We start from the raw sequence: 20,818 nt of genomic DNA, 5'->3' as shown, positions 1-20,818 counted from the left end.
CCATTTCATTGAAAATATGCTCATTGGAATCCACTAATAAATAGATTTCAAAAGCTACTATTGGGTTAAGACCAGCAGTTTAAAGAGCACTGTTCTAGGATTGAAGTCATAGATACTGGCCTTCTTGGCAACACAACTGGAATCACAGACACACGCAGTTTTGGGGGCATTATTCCCATGTTCCTTTGTCTTAACTTCCTTGGGCTGCTAGAGCTTATTCATTCATCAGTGAGTTTCACAAATAGGCCTTGGCGGGGTAGCTTAGTTGGTCAGAGAATTATCCTGGTAACATCAAGGTTGTGGGTTCAATCCTGGTCAGGGAACATGCAAAAATCAACCAATGAGTAAGTGGGACAACAAATGGATGTTTTTCTCTCTATCCCTTCCTCTCTCTCTCTAAAATTAATTGTTTAATAAAGTTAGACTTTTTTTTCTTTCTATTACTTTCACAAATAGCTCTTGGGCTCCTCAGTATTTCCTAGTAGTACTAAATATCAGTGGTAGAGAACAGGCATTGAAGAGCAAGAGGCCTGAATTCAAAATTCACCGCCACCATTTGCTGGTGATTTTGGTGAAGTCTCTCCAGTCATCAAAGATTCCGTTTTCTGTGTAAAATGGGAGTAATACTAGAAAAATCAATGACCTAACCTTTGTAAAGCATTTAACCCAGTGTCAGGCTCAGAGTAAGTACCCGATATAGTGGTTCTCAAGGTGTGATCCCCAGACCGGCAGCATCAGCGTCACTTGGACCTCACCCCGGATTTACTGAATCAGAATTTACTCCAGGGTTATCTGTTTTAACAAGTCTTCCTGATGTTTTTGATGAACATCAAGCTTCCGAACCTCAGGCTTAATATATGGTAACGAGGAACAATTAATACTCGAGGGTGCAGAGCCCAGCAGTGGGCAGATCGTGAGAAAAGCTTACTGAGCTAAAGTGAAGCACTAAGGTGCCAGCAGCACCCACAGGTAAAAGCTCCGACCTACCTCTGTCCCTGCTCCTCCTCCCTCCTCCCTCCACAGGGACCGCCTAGGGCGTTCTACGGTTGTTGGGAGTCCCCACCCACGCACCCGCGGAGGGAGCAGACTGAGAGGGGCGGGGCGGGGCGGGGCGCGGGGAGAGCTGTGTGTTTATTGGCTACAGGCCACGTGCGGAACGAGACGGGGCTGCGCGTGCGCGAGGCTGAGGCGCGCCCCTGGTGGCCGTTAAAAATGGCGACTGTCAGCGAACTGAAAGCTGGTGAGTGAGCGAGGGAGGCTTGCCGGGTGGGATGCATCTAGGCTGCAACCTGTGAAAAGGGTGGGACGAAAGGAGGACCAGCTTCGCCGGCTGGTCGCTCTGCAGCGTCAGGGCCTGCGGAGCCGGCTGACGTAACGCCCGCTGCGCCAGGGCCCTGTGAGGGAAGGGGTTGCGCGGGACAAATTTTTAACCGTCTTGCTGTTGGAGCAGGAGTCGCACAACCAGCAGGTACCTGAGAGGTCTGCAGTCCGGCACCTTGGTCTTCTGACGCATTTTTCTAGACCCTGCCTGGAGCCGAGGCCTCGGCCAAGATCTTTCACGCGGGGCTGTTTACAGCATCTACAACCATTGCTGGTGTTGGGCACAATCCTGAGCCGTTTGGTTGTGTCTCTCACTACATCCTTACAACCTGCGAGTTAGTTCCCGATTTTCCATCGGGAAAACGAGAGGTAGAAAGTTACCTGGCTTGGCCTGGCCATTCTTCCTTTTCCGGGAAAGTCCCACAAAAGTGAGAGCCCTTAAGCTAATAACATTTGTACACCGTTAGTTTTGACGCAGATGTCCAGACAGGTAGTAGTAATAATTACAGTTATCAGTGACTGAGCTTTGTACAGTCAGGCACTGCCCAGCCCCTCTGCTATCTTGGTTCCATGTAACCATCCTCTGCCCATTTCATAGATGAGGGAACTGAGGTGTGGAGAGGTGAAATAGCTCGCCCAAAGTGCTTTAGCCGTATAGAGGCAGAGTGTTCGAACTAGATAATGCTGCACCAGAGCTCACGTCTTAATCACTGGGTGATACTGCTGCTCGTTAAAAACCAGTTCCAGTTTTCAGGGAAGGCGCTGCCTAAGTCAGTCATTCTTAAAGATTTGGCGGGGAGGGGTTGAGTCTCTGAGATGAACCACTGATGTAAATGTAAGCTTGTGGCCCTGGGCTGGTGAACAGTCACACAAAGGGCATGCCTTTATCCACAAGAACAGACTTCACGTGAACTGAAGAACCCTCTCCCTGGGAAACGCGTCGCACCTGGTGTTGAATACAACTTTAGAAGATTTAGATCTTTAGGGATATAAACCAGATTAAGAACCACTTTGTGAAGAAGTTGTTACGTTTAACAGTGTTTTAAGCACAGTAATAGAGGGGAGGGCAACATAATATGGAACCCTAGAAGAACTTTGGGCATTAGGGGTATCCTACACAGATGTAGGGAGCCCTTCATGTTTTTTCTGCATTCCCCAGTTCTGAATGGGCTTTGTGTTGGAGAGAAACCCAATGAAAATGTTTGCTGATCACTTATGTTTTAAGAGCATTTACGTTTTTAAGCACTTTAACATTTGTCCCACTTGGTTCTGTCTCTGAGAGGTAGAACTAATGTTGGAGAAGACAACTGAGGCACGAGTTGGTGATCTCCCACTGGGGTGGCGATGAGATATGCTAGGTTTCTTAACTCCAGCTTCATTAAATTCACTTCTCTGCTGAGTTTGAGGCTGTGCTCTGCAAATACAGAGTAATTGGGACAAGATCTTTGCCAGTGGGGGAAAAAAGTCTTTCCATCTAATTTCCAAGGATGGAATTAGAAAACAGGGTTTCAGTTACGATTCCAAGAATATGATAAGGATATACCTTTCTTTTATGAGCCTGTTACAAAATCTGATTTGGTGGTGACTATGTACTTAACATACCCGCAGAAAGTTTGAGGTAATGATTTTAAAGTAAGGGGTAATAAATGTTAGAGTCTATCTAGATCTCTTTAATCATATGACCAGGTTTTTGTTGTTATTTGTCAAAGCTTAAAAAATATCTATGTTCCTGAGCTCCCTTTATGAATCTTCATTATTGTGCACTTACCTGGTGCCTTTGACAGGACACAGCACAGTATTAAACTATATCACACCCAGTAGTATGCAGCACTGTATTATAATGTTCCTAGGTAGCATTTATTGAGCTCTTACTATGTTCTAGGCACTAAGAGTGAAATGTATTGATTCTCTGGATTTGTTATTTAGCCATTAGGGACAATTTGAAAAAAGAAGGTTCCATACCCCTCCAAGGGATGGTGCCAGTTCAGCCCTATGCCTACACTCTTCTTACTAGTATTTATTGTTAATCTCATTATCACAACTACTGATATTTGTAATAATGACCCCTGCTGCTCATTAAGTTAGGTTACATTCAGCATACATATCCCCAATTTCTTAAGATGGCTCTGATATAATGTGTTAGATTCCTAACTAGGCTTAAAAATTCAAACTCCTATTGTTTTAAGGAATTAACTCATAATTGTCCGTAAAAAACAAAAACAGCCCTGGCTGGTGTGGCTCAGTGGGTGAGTACCAAAAGGTTGCTGGTTCTGTTCCCAATCAGGGCACATGCCTGGGTTGCAGGTCAGGTCCCCAGTTGGGGGCATGCTAGAGGCAACCAATCGATGCTTCTGTCATACATTGACGTTTCTCTCCCTCTTCCTCCCTTCCCCTCTCTCTAACAAGTAAATAAATAAAATTTTTGAAAAACCCCACCTTTTTATTCAGAATGGGCCATTCCCTAAGAGTTCTGGATATTGAAAGTTTTTATATAAAATACAGGACACATCCTTCCTTTTATGGAGTGTACTTGTAGTCTTTAATCACCTTTCTAGACCTCAGGGTTTTAGTGATACAGAACCTGTCTGCAGTGATAAACACTCTGGAAAATATATGAGACACTGGGATCCCAGTATGCTGACTGTAGTTTTGTCCCCCCTTTTTTTCTCACTGAAGAATGTGTATCAGACTGTAGCCTGTGTCAGTGATGGTGTTGGAAGGAAACTTGTATTTGCTTAAATATATTAAAATAGTAAATCATTGCAACTTGGGAACTTTTTTTTTTTTTTTAACAAGCATGGCTGTGGTAGCTAATGTGATAATTGTTCACCTCATCACAATGTTTAGATTGAAAGCTGCTGTAAGGTCATTTACCTTTTAAACCATTTTCTTTAAAGTAAATCTAGAAATGACATTTTTTTCTACAACTGAAGCATTAATGTTTTATATTTAACAGTTTTAAAGGATACCTTGGAAAAAAGGGGAGTCTTAGGGCATTTAAAAGCGAGAATTCGAGCTGAAGTTTTCAATGCCCTAGATGATGAAAATGAACCCCGACCAACATTGTCTCATGAAAACCTTCTTATTAATGAATTAATTCGGGAGTATTTGGAATTCAACAAATATAAGTATACAGCATCTGTCCTCATAGCAGGTAAGAGGTTATTGTTAGTCACCTGAGACAAAATCTGCTTCTTCCCTTCCACCAATTCTAAGAAAATATTTAGCTTGGAAATCTAATTCCATTATGAAACAGTGTCACCTGAGTGACTGGAACATAAAAATCACACGGGCTTTTTCCATTCCTTAAACAAGTTCTCACGAGGCTTGTACTGTAAGGGAAAATAGATAACTAAATAAGCACTTACACTAGCTATATACTTTGAAAAATCACAAATAATTTTTGATACTGAGAATAAACAATTGTTTATATTTTATCGTGTTTGCTGCCAGTCTTTTCTCCTATTGATATGCTTTAAAAATACACATTTAATGTGTATATAAAATATGCACATATTCTTTATTTAAAATTACAAAACACCATAGATAAAACCTCAAAATATTACTACTGTATATTGATTAGGGATATGTACAAATGTATGTAAAATCATGGTATTTAATTTTAAAAGGTTTAGGAAGGTAAACTCCAAGTTCGTTCTCGTGATGAGAGAGAATTGGGGGGGAGGTGGGCAGTGAAAGATAACTTTATCTCTGTTAAATTTTTTTTTAATTTCTGGTTTTTTTTAATTATTTTATTGTTGTTCAATTACAGTTGTCTGTATTTTCTCCCTCCCCCTCCCCCCCTCCAAACCCACCTTCCTCCTTTGCTTCCCACCTCCCCCTTGGTTTTGTCCATGTGTCCTCTATGGTAGTTCCTGAAAACCCTTATCCCCACTGCCCCCTCCCCGCTCCCCTCTGGCTATTGTTAGATTATTCTTAATTTCAATGTCTCTGGTTATATTTTGTTTGCTTTTTTCTTCTGTTGATTATGTTCCAGTTAAAGGTGAGATCATATGGGATTTGTCCCTCACCGCCTGGCTCATTTCACTTAGCATAATGCTCTCCAGTTCCATCCATGCTGTCACAAAGGGTATGAGCTCCTTCTTTCTCTCTGCTGCATAGAATTCCATTGTGTAAATGTACCATAGTTTTTGGATCCACTCAGTTGCTGATGGGCACTTGGTTGCTTCCAGTATTTGGATATTGTAAATTGTGCTGCTATGAACATTGGGGTGCATAGGTCCTTTTGGATTGGTGTTTCAGGGCTCTTAGGATATAATCCCAGCAGTAGAATTGCCAGGTCGAAAAGCAGTTCCATTTTTAGTTTTCTGAAGAAATTCCATACTGTTTTCCACAGTAGCTGCACCAGTCTGCATTCCCACCAACAGTGCACTAGGGTTCCCTTTTCTCTGCATCCTCTCCAACACTTGTTTGTTGATTTGTTTATGATGGCCATTCTGACCAGTGTGAGATGGTATCTCATTGTGGTTTTGATTTGCATCTCTCTGATGGCTAGTGATGCTGAGCATCTTTTCATATGTCTCTGGGCCCTCTGTATGTCTTCCTTGGAGAAGTGTCTGTTCAAGTCCTTTGCCCATTTTTCAATTGGGTTGTTTGTCTTCCTGGAGTGGAGTCATGTGAGTTCTTTATATATTTTGGAAATCAAGCACTTGTCCGAGATATCATTGGCAAATGTGTTTTTCCCATATAGTTGGTTCTCTTTTCATTTTTAATGCTGTTTTCTTTAGCCATGCAAAAGCTTTATAATTTGATGAGGTCCCATTTGTTTATTCTTTTCTTTATGTCCCTTGCTTTAGGGGACATGTCTGTGAGGATGTTGCTGCGTGGAATGTCTGAGATTTTCCTGCCAATGTTTTCCTCTAGGACTTTTGTGGTGTTACGACTTATATTTAAGTCTTTTATCCACCTGGAATTTATTTTTGAGTATGGTATAAGTTGGTGATGGAGTTTCATTTTTTTTGCATGTAGCTCTCCAGATCTCCCAACATCATTTGTTGAAGAGGCTATTTTTTTCCATTTTATGCTTCTTCCCCCTTTGTCAAATATTAATTGACCGCAGAGACTTGGGTACATTTCTGGGCTCTCTGTTCTGTTCCATTGGTCTATGTGCCTGTTTTTATGCCAGTACCAGCCTATTTTGATTACAGCGGCCTTGTAATATAGTTTGGTATCAGGTATTGTGATCCCTCCTGCTTTGTTCTTCTTTCTCAAAATTGCTGCTGCTATTCGGGATCATTTATGGTTCCATATAAATTTCTGAAATGTTTGTTCTATATCTGTGAAATATGTCATGGGTACTTTAATAGGGATTGCATTGAATCTGTAAATCGCTGTCTCTGTTAAATTTTATTTCTTAAGAAAGAAAGAAAATTGGAAGGATATCCAGTAGTCAAGATAGGCATTACTTCTGGGGTGGGAGTAGAAATGAGATTGGGAAGATGATCAAAAGCACCTTGAATATACAAGGGGGACCCAAAAAACCTGGAATTTATTTATAAAAAATTGTGAATTCTTAAATGATTAAACTTCAGTTACCTTCAAATTACTCTCTATTTGATGCATTTTGAACTCATCAATTTGATGCCTTTTAGTACTTCTGCTGTTTTTTGTTTCACCTCTTCCACATCAGTAAAACATTTCCCTGCGAGGAATTTTTTTCATCTGGGGAAACAAAAAAAAACTCTCGGGGTGATCAGGTGAATAGGGAGGGTAGGGCACAGGGGTCATGCAGTTTTTGGTCAAAAACTGCTGAACACTCAGCACAGTGTGGGCAGGTGGGCTCGTAAATCAACCATCGTGAAATGGGCAAATGGCGTTGTGTAAAAAAATAATTTCACTGAAGCCAAATGCAGCCTCTCACAACAACGTCAGTTGGTACACTGATACAGATGGGTTCCTAGAACACTCACCTAGCCAGGGAAGCCTGCCTGCCCTCCAGAAGATAATTCTGCTTTGTTGGGGGTCCCCTCTCTTACAGGGTGGGGCAAAAGTAGGTTTACAGTTGTGACTATGTGAAAATTTATTCTTTTTAAATACATTTTTTAAAATCCTCACCCAAGGATATATTTATTAATTAAAACAATTAAAATTTTTTTTTAATTTTAGAGAGAGGGAAAGGGAAAGCAAAAGAGAGGTAAAGAAACATCAGTGTGAGAGAGAACCATTAATTGGCTGCCGCCTTTAAAGTACTCCGACTGGGGACTGAACCTGCAACTCAGGCATGTGCTCTGACTAAGAATCAAACTGGCAACCTTTTGGTTTGCTGGATACTGCCCAACCAACTGAATCACACCAGCCAGGGTTATTGATTTTAGAGAGGAAGGGAGAGAGAAACATCAATCAGTTGCTTCCCATAAGCACCCTGACCAAATCGAACCTGCAAGTTTTGTTGTACGGAATAATGCTCCAACCAACTGAGTCAGGTGGCTGGGGCAACAGAGTTTATTCTTGTATTATTATTAATTATTGTATTATTTTCCATGCGAACAACTGTAAACTTGCTTTTGCCCTACCCTGTACATCCTTGATTTCCTTGTTTGAAGTTTAATTTGTGCTTTAAAACTATTTCACGTCTTGGAGATGTGCCAGATCAAAGAAAAGAGATCACAATGTAGATTTTGGAAGAGAGAATGAATTCATTGTGATGCCAGAACTTTCCATTACAGATCTTTTATTTCACATTAAGTATATATCTTAACAGAATAAAGACTGATGATTTTTATTTGTTTAAGAATCTTTAGCCCTGACTGGTATAACTCAGTGGATTGAGTGCAAGCTGCGAACCAAAGGGTTGCCAGTTCAATTCCCAGTCAGGGCACATGCCTGGGTTGCAGGCCTGATCCCCAGTGCGGGGCCATGTAAGAGGCAACCACACATTGATGTTTCTCTCTCTCTCTTTCTCCCTCCCTTCCCCTCTCTCTAAAAATAAATAAATAAAAACCTTTAAAAATAAACCCAGAGCCAAAATTAGTTTAAAAAAAAAGAATCTTTAATCTCAATGTCTCCACTTTCCTCCATTTGTTATAGATGTCTATATAATACCATTAATACTCAGAAAGAAAATTATGAAAATGTCATTAATTAGTTGTCTTGGGCTTGAGCTCCCCTAGAATGAAATATAGTGACAATAGTCAAGTTTCACATTAAGTGCCTTGGCTTTTTTAAAAAAAATCTGAGGTATAAGTAACATCCAAAAAACTTTACTCTTTTAGTATAAAATTCTATGGATTTTGCCAAGTGCATACCGTTTGCTGGTAGTAGAAGAGTGGTAACTACCACCATAGTTGCAATGTAGAACATTTCCATCACACGCCCCCACACACACTTTTCTGTGCCCCTTTGTGGTCAATTTCTTTGCCTACCCTTCGCCCCAGCAACCACTGATCTGTTCTTACCTGTACCTATCATTTGCCTTTTCTAGAATGTCCTATAAATGGAACCATATAGGATGTTGACTTGAGTTGACTTCTTTCCTCTTAGTATAATGCATTTGAGACTTAGCCATGTTGATTTTTTTCTCCCCTGTATAGCATTCCATTGTGTCAGTTGATAGACATTTGGATTGTTTATAGTTTTGACAGTTATGAATCAAATTGTCATAAACATTCACCAAAGGTACAGGGTTGTGTGTTGTAAGTATGCGCTTACTTGGATAAGAAACTGCTCAACTGTTTTTCAAAGTGGCTGTACCATTTTTGCTCTACTACCAGCAAAGTATGAGATTTCCAGTTGCCCTGTTTCTTTGCCAGCATTTAATATTCGGATTAATTTTATTTTTAGAATTATTGCCACCAAATGGATATTGGTACTGTCATGTGTTTAATTCACGGGCTTCTCAGAAATGGACTTCTGAAGCCTAATATTGTAGTTTAAATGCGGAAACAGTATTTCCCTAACCAAAAATTAGATTAAAAGTGAATTTATGTTAAACTGTATTAAGTTATATATTTAACAAAATATTTTGAAAGTCATATAATCTTAAGTTGGATCTGCCATCATTATTTTCCAAATCTGAAAAATGTGTACATCTGTTGTGTTTCTTACCAAAATCATACTTGCTTTTTATTTATTGATTTTTTTTAAGAGAAAGGGAGAGGAGAGAGAGAGAAAAAAAAACATTAATTTCTTGTTCCACTTATTTATGCACTCATTGATTGATTTTTGTACGTGCCCTGACCAGGGATCAAACCCACAACTGTGGCGTATTGGGACGACATTCTAACCGACTGAGCTGCCTTGTCAGGGCCCATATTTGCTTTTGAGATTCATAAAGACTCAGTGTTTTCGTGATTATTTTTCCCACAGAATCTGGTCAACCTGTAGTTCCATTGGACAGGCAATTTCTCATCCGTGAACTAAATGCATTTGAAGAATCAAAGGATAATACAATGTAAGAATTATTTTAAAAATAAACGCTCAGATATTGTTGTTTTGGAGTCACAATCTCATAGTGGTGGTTTTATTTTAATCCAGCAGGTATGTATTTGGGTCTAGTGTGTGTCTAGCACTGCACCAAATCCAAGGTATGCAGCAGTATTCGAGTCAGATGAAGTCTCTGTCCTTGGGAGCTAAAATTCCTGTAGTTTTAGAGGAGTGAACAGCCCTACCTCTTTCCAAGGGGCACCCTTTGCTTCTTGATCCATCCTTTTTTTCCCTGATGCTTTTGCTCTATCAACTATTTTTTTCCTCAGATTTAGCTCTTCCTCCCCACTATTTCACCACAACCTAGAAATGTCCTCAGATCTTTTCTTCTCTTAAAAAAAAAAAACCCTATCAACTTCCAACCCCAGCCTACTGCTCAATCTCCTTTTTACCACTGAACTTAGGGAAAATCAACCCTCTGCTTTTATTTTATTGCCCCCTCTGTGATCCTCTCTGCATCTTAAATTCTCCCCTCACCATTTTCAAAAAACTATGCTCTTAAAAAGAATAGTAACCACTTTCTAGTAGTTTCTTAGTTCTTTTCCTACTTCAATGTTTCTTAAACTTTTTCCAGAGGATCCCTGAATGGCCAAAAAAAAAAATGTGTATAGGCACCTGGGAACATAGCCCAAAACAGTCGTTTCCTAGCAAGAAATTTCTTATATTTTCTCTTTCAAAAAAGTCATTGAATTTTTTTCATTCTACTTCATGGTGTAGTTGTTTTACCATAAAAATGTTTTAAATGACATACCAGTTAAAAAGCTACTTTACAGTTTATAAATCTTTGAATGAAATTGTTCTGGGATCATATGCCACCTTTGTCCTGTAATTTGTACCAAGTCTCTAGCACCAAGAATGGGAAGATATATTTAGCGTCCAGCAGAAGTAAGGCTTCCTTGAGTGTAATTGGTAGGGTAATAATATGGGTATATAGTTTTAATTTGAACATTTCACCTAAAATGTCATACCGTGTGCTTGAGTATGATATTATTATGTTACAGAATTACCTGCTTATGTAATAAAAGATTTTTATGTAATAAAAAAAGGGGCATTATTTGTGCCGGACCCTGTATATTTCCAATTTGAGAAGCTCAGTTTAATTGAGTTTCTGCAGCATTTTATAATAATGACTTCACTCTTTCTTAAAACATTTTTTGTCACTTCTCTGTTGTGACCCTTTACTGTCTTGATTTTCCTGTCTCCCTAATGGTATTCTCAGTTCCTTTTCTTTTTTAAATTTTATTTACTTATTTATTTTTTAGAGGGAAAGGGAGGAAGAGAGAGGAGAGACATCAATAAGTTGCCTCTCACATGTGTCCCAACCAGGGACTGACCTGCAACCTAGGCATGTGCCCTGACCAGGTATCAAACGAGCAACCTTAGAAAACACCCAACCAACTGAGCTACACTGGTCAGGGTTCAGTGTCTTTTTGGCTCCTTTGGGGTTCCGTTAAATTGTGGGCACGCCCCAAGTTTTGTCCTTTTCTTCTCGTCCCCCTGCCCATTTTTCTAAGTATTCTTGAGCCTTTAATGATGCCTCCATGCTGGTGACTCAGACAATGAAGTCACAGTGCTGTAATGACCTAGTCTCTGAAGTTGCTTTACTTAAACATCTGCCTTGATTCATTACAGGTGAGTGTAGCCCACACTCAAGGGGAGGGCAGTTAGGCACCTGCTGATTATCAGAACAAATACAAATTTTGAATGTTGAAATAAACTTTTAGGAAACATCTAAAATGTGAATTCCCATCTTTTAAAGGGAAAGGAATGTCATAATTTAAACCATTACACCTGCAAGTTAGTAAATAGATATCTCAAAAAATCAATCTATTAAGTTGTATTTTCAATTATGAGATTGGAAGTGAAGGAAAACATTTCTGTCGTACTTCTCTTTGCACAAGGGTACAATATAAACCCCAGGCAGTGTGCTGTAAAGGGAAGAATATGGGACTTGGGGTTCAAGTACACAATTTACTTACTAGCTAAGGGAGTCTCGAGCAGATTCTCTTTGAGCTGTGGTTTTCTCATTTTTAAGTTCAGGATGATGATTATGACATCAGAAGGTGAGGATAAACTGAAGAGGCAAAAATGTTTTGTAGCTGTAAAGTAGCTTTTAAAATATTCTTACCCAACTCCTATATAGCTAACATTTACATACCATTTAATACGTGCTAGGCACAGTTCCAAACACTTGACTTTCATTAACTCATTTAGTCCATAACAATTCCATGAGGTAGGGACTACAATTACCCTCATTTATAGAAGAGGAAACATTTATGACATAGGCTGGGGACACTGAGAATCTTACTGAGGTCAAGTGGCAAAGCCAAGATTTGAACCAGGCAGTGTGTCTCTTGGGATATAAGACCATCTCTAGGCAAGGATTTATTAACACAGTAAGTGCTTATTGAATACCTGGTGGGTATCAGATAATATTACGTACTAAGAAATTTTATTTTGGACTTTGGAGTTTTAAAGCTGAATTCCTGTGTATTGATTGAAATTGTATTACAGTTCAGATAAGGTTTAAGTTGTTAATTTTTTCTCTGAGTTTTAAAATTATCTTGAGAGTTGAACAGTACTCTTAAATTTATTTTAAGATTGTATTCATTTATTTTTAGAGAGTGGGGAAGGAAGGGAGAAAAACATCGGCTGCTTGCCTCACGAACACCCCCAAATGGGGACCTGGCCCGAAATCCAGGCATGTGTCCCTGCTGGGAATTGAACCAGTGACCCTTTAGTTTGCAGGCCATTGCTCAATGCACTGAGCCACACTGGCCAGGGCGGTACTCTTAAATTTTAAGTCCAGTGAATTGCTTGGCTATTTTGATGTCAGAGGCTACCTTTTAAAGCACAGATGTTTTAAGCTTTTCCTATTTACGCAAATTTAATTGGTTTTGTTTTTCTTCCTGCAATAGACCTCTTTTATATGGGATTTTAGCTCACTTCTTGCATGGAATTAAGGATGGCATCCAAAATACATTTCTGAAAGGATCTTCACTTCAGCCTCCAAATCCAAATCTTGGTAGACAACCTAGTGGAAGAAAGCAAATGGGTATGAGTTTTCTGAGATTTATCATTTACCTATCAGCAAGTATATTTTCTTAAGTATTTTTTATCTTTGCAAGGGTTTTTCCTGAGCTTTTGAGTTTAATTCCATTTATATCTAATATAATTTTAACCTTTGTTATTTATCCTCCAAAAAACAAAATGCTTTTTGGAAAAAGAATCTTGAGAGAGGCAGGTAGATGACTAGACAAAATTTTAAGGTATAATTTATGTACAGAAGTATTTAAAAACCTGATTTTCATATAAATTTGTACTTTGTGGAGCAGCTTAGTCGTTAGCATACTGAATAAATAGCTTTTTATTGAGTCATCAGATTTTTTTGTAAGGCTAAAAAATGCAAAATTGTTGAACATAGAGAAGTCACAGGTTTATGTGTCCTCTGCATTTTCAGGATACTTTTTGTGGTTCAGCAGTGGATATCTACAAATAAAAAAATCTTACGAAAATAGTCCATATTTCTTTAAGAATGCTTACTCTTTAAATGAGCTTTTTAGTTGTTTTGATTACATCAGCAATAGGATCTCAATTTGATAATCTCTGAACTAAATGGTTTAGAGCTCAGTGTGTCCTCCTATGGGAGACAATTGATCTTCCTTTTTAAGAAGGACAGTCTAGGGGGTTCAGACAGCTGATTATCAGAACAAATATAAATTTTGAATGTTGAAATAAACTTTTAGGAAACATCTAAAATGTGAATGGCCTTTTGTAGTTTTCCAAGGCTTCTTTGAGCAATACTGATTATGTTAAATATTAGCTTAAGATCTGAAAGCTGGTGGCCTTTTTGAGGTTATTTATGACTTCACTAGGAATTATCCTATGTATCTTAGAATTCTGAGCTGGATGGAACATTGGAAAGGAAATCATTCCCAGCTACTCATTTCACAAATGAGAAAACCAAGACTAAGAGGCGAATGACTCATCTAAAGGCTATAGCTGATCATTTTTAGCAGCATCAGCACCTCTGATTGCCATTCCTGTAACTTTTCCATTTAAAGAATATGGGATTTTCCTGGTTCCCTTTTCAGGGATTGGGTAAGGAACTGTCATTAGTGTCTGAAAAACCAAAACAAAACACAAGTACATGAATAAATCTCTAAACATTCAAATAATATAATGTAAAATGCCCTTTAACCTCTGCCCTCTTGCCTCTTCCTAACTCCCCAATTTCTCTACCTTCTAAAGGAGGTACCTCCATTAGCAACTTGGTGGTTATCCTTCAGGACTCATTTCTGTGTATTTAAATATTATATACAGGGTGGGGCAAAGTAGTTTACAGTTGGTAGTATGGAAAATAATACAATTAATAAAAAATAGTATAAAAATAAACTGTTTTGTGTACTCACACCTGTAAACCTACTTTTGCCTCACCCTGTATACTAAAACTGGAACAGTACAGAGAGGATTAGCATGGCTCCTGCTCAAGGGCAACACTCAAATTCGTGAGGTGTTCCAGATTTTTGTTCCTTTAGATATGAGGGAGAAATAAAGGCTTTTCCAGACAAACAAAAACTGGGAGGATTTATCCCTGCAAGACCTGAATTAAAAGAAATGAAAGGAGCTCTTCTACATGAAACAAAAAACACACAAGTATACAAAATTTTGAGTAAGATGACAAACAGAAGTAGGAAATTGCAACTCCTTTTCAGAATAGGGTATTAAACACTTAATTATAACACAAAGGTTAAAGGGGGAAAGGCATTTTTTTTAAAAACCCCTTTGTGCTCCTTAGGCTCCCTGATAGCTCCAGCATGCCAGTGGTGAGAGCTCTCTGTTCCAAAGCTCCCTTCTTCAGTGTATGTAAAAACTGTGTTGCTATCAGTTAACATTATGAGAATTTTATATAACTTCTAAACACTAGTCTCAAAGAAAAATAGGCACTGGATAGAAAATCTACAAGAATAGGCAATCAGTTGATGTGTTGGGTCTGGGGAAGGGATATGGGTCGTTAGAGACTGGAGAAAGAAACTTCACATTTTTAACCCTTTTCACCTTCCTTTTGAATTTTGCATTACTGCATTAGTGTTCAAAAAATAATTAGACTTTATAATACAGGGGTGGGCAAAAGTAGATAAGAACTCTATGCCAAAGTGTGCTTGAGTATAGCAAGTAGACAACAAGAATGTGTAAATAATAAAGGATGGCAATTTGAGCACTTAATGAGATTGTGCCCAAGTGCACCGTGTGACATTCCTTTGAGTTCATAAAGCTATTGTGGTAATCATAACTTGCATGTCTTTTTCCATACAAACAACTGTAAACCCACTTTTGCCTACCCCTGTAAGCACTCTTACTGTACATATTATTCTACAACTTGCTGTTTTTTTACTTGTCAATATATGTAGATCTACTTCTCCCTCATTTTCAACTTTGTGTAATATTACATAATATTGCTAATCACACTTTACTGATGTACTTTTGTGTTTTTTTATTTTTTGCTTTTACAGCATTACAGTGTAGCATTACTTCTTTGTTCACACAAGTATTCCTCGTGTGGATGCCTAGAAATAGAATTGCTGGTTCAAAGCATATGTGTACTTAAAATAGTCTAATACTGCCTAATTTTTCTCCCAAAGGCCTTTACCTGTTTATGCTTACCACAAATACTGGTTCCCCTATTTCATTGCTACCAGTGGATATTGTACACATTAACACTTACTAACACAGCAAACCCATCACATGTGTATTTTCAGTCCCATGAGGAAATACAGCCTTTTGAGAAATAACTTTTCTGACTTGTAAGCTTTTTATAATTAATCTCCTTAATGTTCCTGGCTAATGACTAATAAGAAAGTTATAGGTAATATAATAAAGTATTTTTTAACTGAATTCTCCTGAAATGAAGGTCATGGATTAATTACTGGTAGTAATTAATATAAGATAAGATATCCCAATGGGCAAAGTGGGATGGGGAGGGGTAGAGAGAATGAGAGAGTGCATTAATTACTTTGGGTCCTTTCTGTATAAAGTGCCAGAGACATCAGAGAGTCAAGTTCAAGTCAATGAAGCTTTGGGTGCCTATTCTGTGGAAAACTCTGTGGAAGACTCAGAAATGAGGATGACTGCTGAACCAATAGAAGAACAGTGATTTTGCAAATTCTTTTTCTTGATCATCAAAAATTTTCTTGGCCTCTTTGTGCAATGACTTATCAATTGTTAGCCAAAAACTGCATTATGTTCTAGTAATATGTTTAAGCATTCCATTTCCTTTCTCAACTCTAGCTTACTGTTTGAAGGACACATAAGTTTTATTTCACAACATTGACAATGTTAGGAAGATGTTAAAATAATTATTCTTCAGATTACAATACCTTATCTCTACATAAGCTCATCCATCTGAAATGTAAAACAGTAAACTTAAATTCTCTTTTATTTGAAAACAAGTCCAAAGCATGCCAACATGAAAGCACTTCTTTTTTCAAAGCTTTCAAAGTGCTGGAAAAAATGAAGAGAGTGTATATAGACACATTTACCTTTGAAATAGTAGCCAGTTCATTTGTGCTGCTGATATTAGTGTTTGTCATATTGGATGCAAAGTAGTTTTTGCTATAGATAAAAGATCAGATGCTTTATAATATACAAAATCATTATCAGCTCAACTTTATGCACATATGTGAAGAAGTACATCAATAACACTTTATTTTTTAATAATGCTTTTATAGAAAACCTAAGATGGTTGTGTCTTAAAGATACTGTTAATTTTCTTTTGTCCAGTAAAGCCGCCTAAAATTGAGGGAGATTGTTTTTCATTTGTGAACCAAACCTGTAGTATTTACATTATTTCTGAGGATGATCAGCTATGAATTAATAATACTATGTGTACAATCGAATTGTCTTAAAAATTAAAAAATCCAGTATGTGTTTTTGGTGCTAAAATTGCATGTTTCTAACAACTTGTCTAAATTTGTATTTTTCTCATGTTATAAAAATTATTATTAAAAAGTGTTATTTTTTCAGTTGTAGTAAGTGGTTCACATTTTCTTAGGAATTAAGTTTATGCATGTCATTGTTGTCACATTGGGTATTGAGTTTCTTCAGGTTCTTTTAATCTAGAACACTTCTGCCTTTTTCCTTTTCCCCCACGTGACAGAGGAGATTGAGCAGAAGTGACTAGGGCCCCTTCTTTACTATTGTGGGAGCAATAGTCCCTGTGGGTGGTCACAGGGACTATGGGCTCCTCTGAACTCTAGTGGAACTTCGTTGTTTTGTTTTTGGCTGAGGAACTTTTTTTACAATTTCTTGGGTAGTTTTCTGATTTGGGTAGGAAAATGTAAATTGTGCTAGTTTTCTTCTTGCCACAAGAGGGTGCGGCTGGGAGGCATTTCTATTTGAAGAAGGTCGGGTGGGGTTTTTTTATTTTAATTGAAGAGCTCTGACATTCCTCAGAATACTAATTAAACACCCTGCCTGTCCTTTCTTGTGAATTCCATTTGTTACATATAACATAAGAGAACTTTGTAGCTGCTTACCTGTGGGTTCACTCCAGGGGGTACTCTATTTAAAAAAAAAGTCAAGAAAAATTTTTGAATTAGAGTTCCTAGTACTAAACATTTCTGATGTTTTTCAGTACTGTTTAAAAATTTGTTTTTTCATTGTCCCAAATCATCTAAAGAACTCATACAATATTAAATATTAACATCCTGAAATACACATAGCTATGTCTGCCTACTGCCTATTTTAACTTGGGATGAGCATTGACATTCGTTTCTGTTAATTTCAGATGGCCACCTAAGAAAAGAGAAGGGGAAAAATACTAATATTGAAAATCTTCATATTTCTCAAACTGTGAAGAGATGATATTTCCATTTGGGGCATCTTTTATCTTAAAATTGTATGTATTAAATAACTTATTTATTTTCTGCATCACTAACTGCATCACTAATATTTGTACTTTGTAGAAATTTGAGTTTCTGCAAAATATTTAGTCTTTCATATTTTACTGCATTTGTGAATAAAAGCTAACTCTGTCATCTAGCGCTTTGGATTTGACTTGAAAGAAAATATATTGTTTTTAGGAAGTATTTTAAAGGTCCTTATATTTGTGAGAATTGAAAGGGTTTTGTACTACGCTATACATTCTTCTAAAAAAAAATCCAGATCCTTAGAGCCATATCATCTGCTTGTTAGCATGATACATTAATTAAATTTACTTCAGGCTGGAATTAAATAGGTTTGTAGAAAAATTCATGTTTAAAAAAAAGATCAAAGCCAGAAAAAACCTAAAATTTCTATAAAGTTTGCTTTTTCTTTAATTAGCTATTTTTCAGATAACCATTTATGACTAGATTAAAGTATCCGAATTACTGCCTAAAATTGAACTTTTAAACTAGGTAACAATGTACTCTTTCTTTCCTTAGATCATTTTGGCTTCTACTGGAAGATTTAATTAAAATGTAGAGGGGGAACTAATTCTTTTTATTTTGCTGTAAGTAAAACAAAGAGTTTATTTTATTACACAAAGAATGTGGAATCAGCATGAAGGGACAGACTTTAGGAGAATGCTAGAAAGTACCTTTTAAAAGTTGGCATTATTTAACCTCCATGTGGCCTTCAGTTGTGCAATTATAAGAGGAGCTATCAAAGGGCCAACCCCCTAATTCTTTGGGCTCTAAAAGTTATTAAATGTCCATTTTTATTCTTGGGATAGAATAATAGTTAAGAGCCATTGTAGTATTATCTGTCACATGCTGTTTTATATTTAGTAAGGTATTTTTTTTGATGTAGAGTCTATAGACTGGTTTCACTGAAAACCGACTATTACGGTAGACAGCACCTGACTGGCGGAAGCCCTAAGGTGTATTCAGAACACAACTGCGCAGGTGCCTGCACGCTGACATTTAGCTTAGACACCTCCCACAGGGACGGCGATGGGGCTGTAGTGAAGAAATCCCCTTAAACCATCCTTCACAAGTCAGAGGGTTTTGAGAAGCCCTGTTGGTGGGCTAAAATTACAATACATATATAAAATGTAGAAATATTCCAAGGGCTTATTTTCATTTTCAAATGAAATCTGTAGTATCTGATTATAATTGTTAACCCTATTGTATATGGGAATATAAATATCTGAATTTTTCTCAGAGGACTTGGTTTACATCCAAAGATGTTGGCAGTGGACACTAAGTTTACCTCAGGAATTGCAATCATGCAGCACTAGACTAAGAAAAAATGCTGGAGTTTAGCATTGTGGATACTGATAAAAAAATGACCAAAATAGAAACTAAACAGAATTGTCACATGTAGTCCATTGTAGTTTCATAAGCATTATCCTGTAACTTGTTTGTACTTAGGTAACTTTTATACTTTTGATGTAACATGTAATAAAAAAATATTAAGCAATTCACCTTTGTGCAGAGGGTGTTTGTGTGATTGTTGTCATCAAAGGTGCTTACCAGAACCTGGGGATGGCTCTCTAGGCCTTCCTTTGGGATCTCCAGCAACGGAGCTGTTGGAGGGTATAGAGTAAGGTTGAGGAAGGGGAACTTTTCCTGGTGTATGTGTGCTTGCAATCAGCCATCTCACCTTGGGACAGTAGCTCTTCGTAGAGTGGCAGTGGTGGGGGCTGATGGTGTCAGACTCTGGGGGTGTGCAGTATAAAAATCAGTGAGGCCATGTGTGGTTTTATTTAGTACTATATTTTTATATTTGCTAAAGACAAAGCCAACTACTTTCAAAATACTATAGGATTTTTATGGTTATCCACAAAGAAAGATCTTGGGCTAAGAAAATCTGCTCTAGAAATTTCTGTACTCCGCATTTTTTCAACACTGTCAATTTATAGTCCAGTAATTCAAAAAGAAGCATGGACAGAGACATTTAAAAAAATAAAGGAAAGACAAATATAAATCCAGAGGACCATCAGGTTACTCTCATAAACTAATTAGTACATCATTGCTGGTGGTTTTCATGGGCTTGTTGAGAGACGTTATCTCCCAAAAATGCGGGGGGAAAGTTGGATTTTCACAAAAATAGTATGTGAGTTGGAACTAAAGAGGGACTTGGGAAAAGCGGAAATTTAAAACTTGGGCAATCTAAACACTCATAGCAGGAGCAGAGGTGGCTTTTGAAGATGATAAATTTGAGCTTAGCATATATGTTTGCATAGAATAAACTAATAGCTTTATAATTATGTGCAAGAACACATTTGTATATGACCCACATGCCTGTATGATTATGTAAAATCTGATGTGTTCTTTCAACCTAAATCCAAGTGTACACGAAGGATTAATATTTGTGAGAATATGCCTTTAAAGGCATTTAGAACAATGCTTCCCAGCCACTTGGTATTTGATTTTTGTAATAACTTCTGCAAGGATTGTGTGGCCTTCATTAGTTTTTTTAAAAATGAAAGGTAAAACTACCTTTTAAAAAATATAGACTGTATTTTTAGGGCCGTTTTAGATTCATAGCAAAACTGAGATTTCCCATATACCCTGGTTCTCCCACACATGCATAGTTTTCCCCATCAACATACCCTACCAGAATGGTATACGAGGTCTGTCCAGAAGGTATCCAGCCATATAATATGAAAAACAGACATTGAAGAAGATACAAGATAAAGAAACATTGTACATAGGACAATGACACCTCAGTCCCCTTCAAAGTACACACCCTGGAACCTCACACAGTTCTCCCAATTGCCATCAACTGGCCCTTTGTATTTTCCTGAATTTCACTGCTGGTCTGAGATCTCTTCCCTTTCAAAGGGGATTTTAGTTTTGGAAAAAGCCAGAAGTAGCAGGGTACCAAATCTGGGCTGTAGCAGGGGGCTGAGTCACCTGGGTAATTTGATGACACATTATTACCCAAAGTCTATAGCTTACTTTAGGGTTCACGCTCGCTGGTGTACATTCTATGGGTTTGAACAAATGTATAATGAATTGTATCCTCCATTATGCTGTCATACAGAGTAATTTCACTGCCCTAAAAATATCTCCTCCTGTCTATTCATCCCTCCCTTCTCTCAACCCCTGGCAACCTCTGATCTTTTTAC

General features: G+C 37.7%; 1 protein-coding gene and 1 non-coding gene across 4 annotated transcripts; both read left to right on the top strand.

The window, feature by feature from the left end:
* Nucleotides 1–1,160: 1,160 nt before the first annotated feature.
* CEP20 (centrosomal protein 20) lies at nucleotides 1,161–19,166 on the top strand. 3 transcript variants are annotated; one of them, XM_024571640.4, is made up of 6 exons: nucleotides 1,161–1,240; nucleotides 4,277–4,474; nucleotides 9,646–9,730; nucleotides 12,681–12,817; nucleotides 17,549–17,659; nucleotides 18,186–19,166. In XM_024571640.4, exons 1-5 carry the CDS (start codon nucleotides 1,213–1,215, stop codon nucleotides 17,623–17,625), a joined length of 525 nt encoding a protein of 174 aa, XP_024427408.1. In that variant the 5' UTR covers nucleotides 1,161–1,212; the 3' UTR covers nucleotides 17,626–17,659; nucleotides 18,186–19,166. The 3 variants fall into 3 exon arrangements, with proteins under 3 accessions (XP_024427408.1, XP_024427407.1, XP_024427406.1); XM_024571639.4 differs by having other exon boundaries at nucleotides 17,549–19,166; XM_024571638.3 differs by lacking the exons at nucleotides 17,549–17,659; nucleotides 18,186–19,166 and adding an exon at nucleotides 15,798–17,542.
* Nucleotides 14,187–14,290, top strand: LOC112315085 (U6 spliceosomal RNA). Its single transcript, XR_002975850.1, has one exon. It is a non-coding gene; the product is annotated as a U6 spliceosomal RNA (small nuclear RNA).
* Nucleotides 19,167–20,818: the final 1,652 nt, after the last annotated feature.

Source organism: Desmodus rotundus, chromosome 1, assembly GCF_022682495.2.
Source record: "Desmodus rotundus isolate HL8 chromosome 1, HLdesRot8A.1, whole genome shotgun sequence".
In the NCBI taxonomy this organism is placed as follows: domain Eukaryota; kingdom Metazoa; phylum Chordata; class Mammalia; order Chiroptera; family Phyllostomidae; genus Desmodus; species Desmodus rotundus.
This window is presented reverse-complemented; position numbering and strand designations above follow the sequence as displayed.